Source organism: Pterocles gutturalis, unplaced genomic scaffold (assembly GCF_000699245.1).
Source record: "Pterocles gutturalis isolate BGI_N339 unplaced genomic scaffold, ASM69924v1 scaffold22218, whole genome shotgun sequence".
NCBI lineage: Eukaryota > Metazoa > Chordata > Aves > Pterocliformes > Pteroclidae > Pterocles > Pterocles gutturalis.
The window spans coordinates 1-2,846 of NW_010118631.1; the positions used below are offsets into that span (position 1 = coordinate 1).

Here is a 2,846-nt window from a genome sequence, read left to right on the forward strand (position 1 = left end):
GCTACATCAGCCCCCCAGGGTAGATGTCCCCAAGATGTCCCCAAGACACCGAGGTGTCCCCAAGACACTGAAATGTCTCCAAGGTGTCCCCAAGAGACTGAGATGTTCCCAAGACACTGAGATGTCTCTAAGATGTCCCCAAGATGCTGAGATGTCCCCAAGACACTGAGATGTCCCCAAGATGCTATGTCCCCAAGATGTTCCTAAGATGTCCCCAAGACACTGAGATCTCTCCAAGATGTCGAGATGTCCCCAGGTCACCGAGATGTCCCCATGTCCCTTGCTGACCCCTCCACCCCAGTGCCCCGCGAGATGTCCCCACCCACCTCAGGGCTGCTGGTGCTCCCCCAGCCGGACACGATGCACTCGGTGTCGGGGGGGGGACATCTCCTGGGCAGGGCCACCGGCTGGACGTGCTCGGTGAAGCGCGCCGGCTTCTGGAGCTTCAGCAGCATGATGTCACTGTCGTGGGTGGTGGGGTCGTAGTTGGGGTGGCTGATGGCCTTGGCCGAGGTGACACATTGCTCCGTCCCCTCCTTGGTCTTCAGGCTGTGGTCACCCATGCGGATGGGGATGGAGCTGGGGGGGGAGGCCACCAGTTAGCCACCAGTTAGCCACCAGTCCCAACTGGTTGACTAGTTTCCAAGCCCAGAAGGCCATGGGGCAGAAGGGGAGGACCTGACCTCCAGACAACCCCACCATGACCAGTTCTACCGTTGAGGTTCTCCACAGTTGAGGTTCTCCATCATTGACCTTCTCCACCATTGAGGTTCTCCACCATTGACCTTCTCCACCATTGAGGTTCTCCACCATTGAGGTTCTCCACCATTGAGGTTCTTCACCGCTGACATTCTCCACCATTGAAGTTCTTCACCTTTGACGTTCTGCACTACTGAGGTTCTCCACCACTGAGATTCTCCACTGTTGAGGTTCTCCACCACTGAGGTTCTCCACTGCTGACTTTCTCCACTGCTGACTTTCTCCACCGTTGACCTTCTCCACCGTTGACCTCATTGAGGTTCTAGGTTCTCCACCACTGACATTCTCCACCACTGAGGTTCTTCACCATTGACGTTCTGCACCACTGAGGTTCTCCACCACTGAGGTTCTCCAACATTGATGTCCTCCACCGCTGACCTTCTGCACCACTGAGGTTCTCCACTGCTGACGTTCTCCACCACTGAGGTTCTCCACTGTTGAAGTTCTGCACCACTGAGGTTCTCCGCCACTGAGGTTCTCCACTGTCGATGTTCTCCAGCATTGAGGTTCTTCACTGTTGAGGTTTTCCATGTTGAGGTTCTCCACCACTGAGGTTCTCCACTGCTGACTTTCTCCACCATCGATGTTCTCCACCGCTGACGTTCTCCACCATCGATGTTCTCCACCATTGAGGTTCTCCACCATTGAGGTTCTCCACTGTTGATGTTCTCCACCATTGAGGTTCTCCACCGCTGACGTTCTCCACCATTGAGGTTCTCCACTGTCGATGTTCTCCAGCATTGAGGTTCTTCACTGTTGAGGTTCTTCCCCATTGATGTCCTCCACCATTGACGTTCTCCACCACTGACATCCTCCACCCACGTCCTGATGGACCCCCACCATCTCCTCCCACACCCAAGAGCCACCACCACCTCCCGGTGGACGTCCCCATGGCCAAACTGGGAGGACCCCAGCCCAGCACCTCCCTCCCCAGTCTGGTCCCAGTATCCCCAGCGCACCTGTTGGTGTTGCAGTGGGCGGCCGTCAGGACCCACCACTGGTCGATGAGGACGCCCCCGCAGTGGATGTTCTTCTGGGGCCCCAGGAGGACAACCTGGTAGGGGTGACGCTTCTTGGGGCAGCTGCTGCCCCCCACGATCCGGATGTCATCCCCCGCGGCCGCTGCGGGAACGGGGACTCGGCTCGGGACCTCCCAGTTCATCCCAGTGCCTCCCAGTTCCATCCCAGTTCCCTCCTAGAGGCTCCACTGGGCCACCCAGCACCTTCTCGTGTCTCCTCAGGTCCTCCCAGCTCTTCCTTTCCCTCCCACTGTCCCCAGTTACCGCCCAGTGCCTCCCAGTCCATACCAGTGCCTCCCAGTTCCTTCCCAGTTCCCTCCCAGTTCCCTACCAGTACCTCCCAGTTCCCATGTAGGGGGTCCACTGGGCCACCCAGCACCTTCTTGTGTCCCCTCAGGTCCTCCCAGCTCTTCCTTTCCCTCCCACTGTCCCCAGTTACCGCCCAGTGCCTCCCAGTCCATACCAGTGCCTCCCAGTTCCTTCCCAGTTCCCTCCCAGTTCCCTACCAGTACCTCCCAGTTCCCATGTAGGGGGTCCACTGGGCCACCCAGCACCTTCTTGTGTCCCCTCAGGTCCTCCCAGCTCTTCCTTTCCCTCCCACTGTCCCCAGTTACCGCCCAGTGCCTCCCAGTCCATACCAGTGCCTCCCAGTTCCTTCCCAGTTCCCTCCCAGTTCCCTACCAGTACCTCCCAGTTCCCATGTAGGGGGTCCACTGGGCCACCCAGCACCTTCTTGTGTCCCCTCAGGTCCTCCCAGCTCTTCCTTTCCCTCCCACTGTCCCCAGTTACCGCCCAGTGCCTCCCAGTCCATACCAGTGCCTCCCAGTTCCTTCCCAGTTCCCTCCCAGTTCCCTACCAGTACCTCCCAGTTCCCATCTAGGGGGTCCACTGGGCCACCCAGCTCCTTCTCGTGTCTCCTCAGGTCCTCCCAGCTCTTCTTTCCCTCCCACTGTCCCCAGTGACCTCCCAGTGCCTCCCAGTTCATCCCAGTGCCTCCCAGTTCCACCCAAGAGCCATCCCAGTTCATCCCAGTGCCTCCCAGTAGCTCCCAGTTCATCCCACTTCCAC

The 2,846-nt window shown here is 58.7% G+C and overlaps 1 protein-coding gene across 1 annotated transcript; it reads right to left on the reverse strand.

Moving 5' to 3' along the window:
• Positions 1-326: 326 nt before the first annotated feature.
• Positions 327-1,921, reverse strand: LOC104463826 (trypsin-2-like; the record flags this gene model as incomplete). Its single annotated transcript, XM_010076307.1, has 2 exons — positions 1,719-1,921; positions 327-579 (listed from the first exon to the last, which is right to left on the reverse strand). Coding segments are annotated over exons 1-2 (456 nt in total), but the record flags the coding sequence as incomplete, so codon positions are not given.
• Between the last annotated feature and the right edge of the window lie 925 nt (positions 1,922-2,846).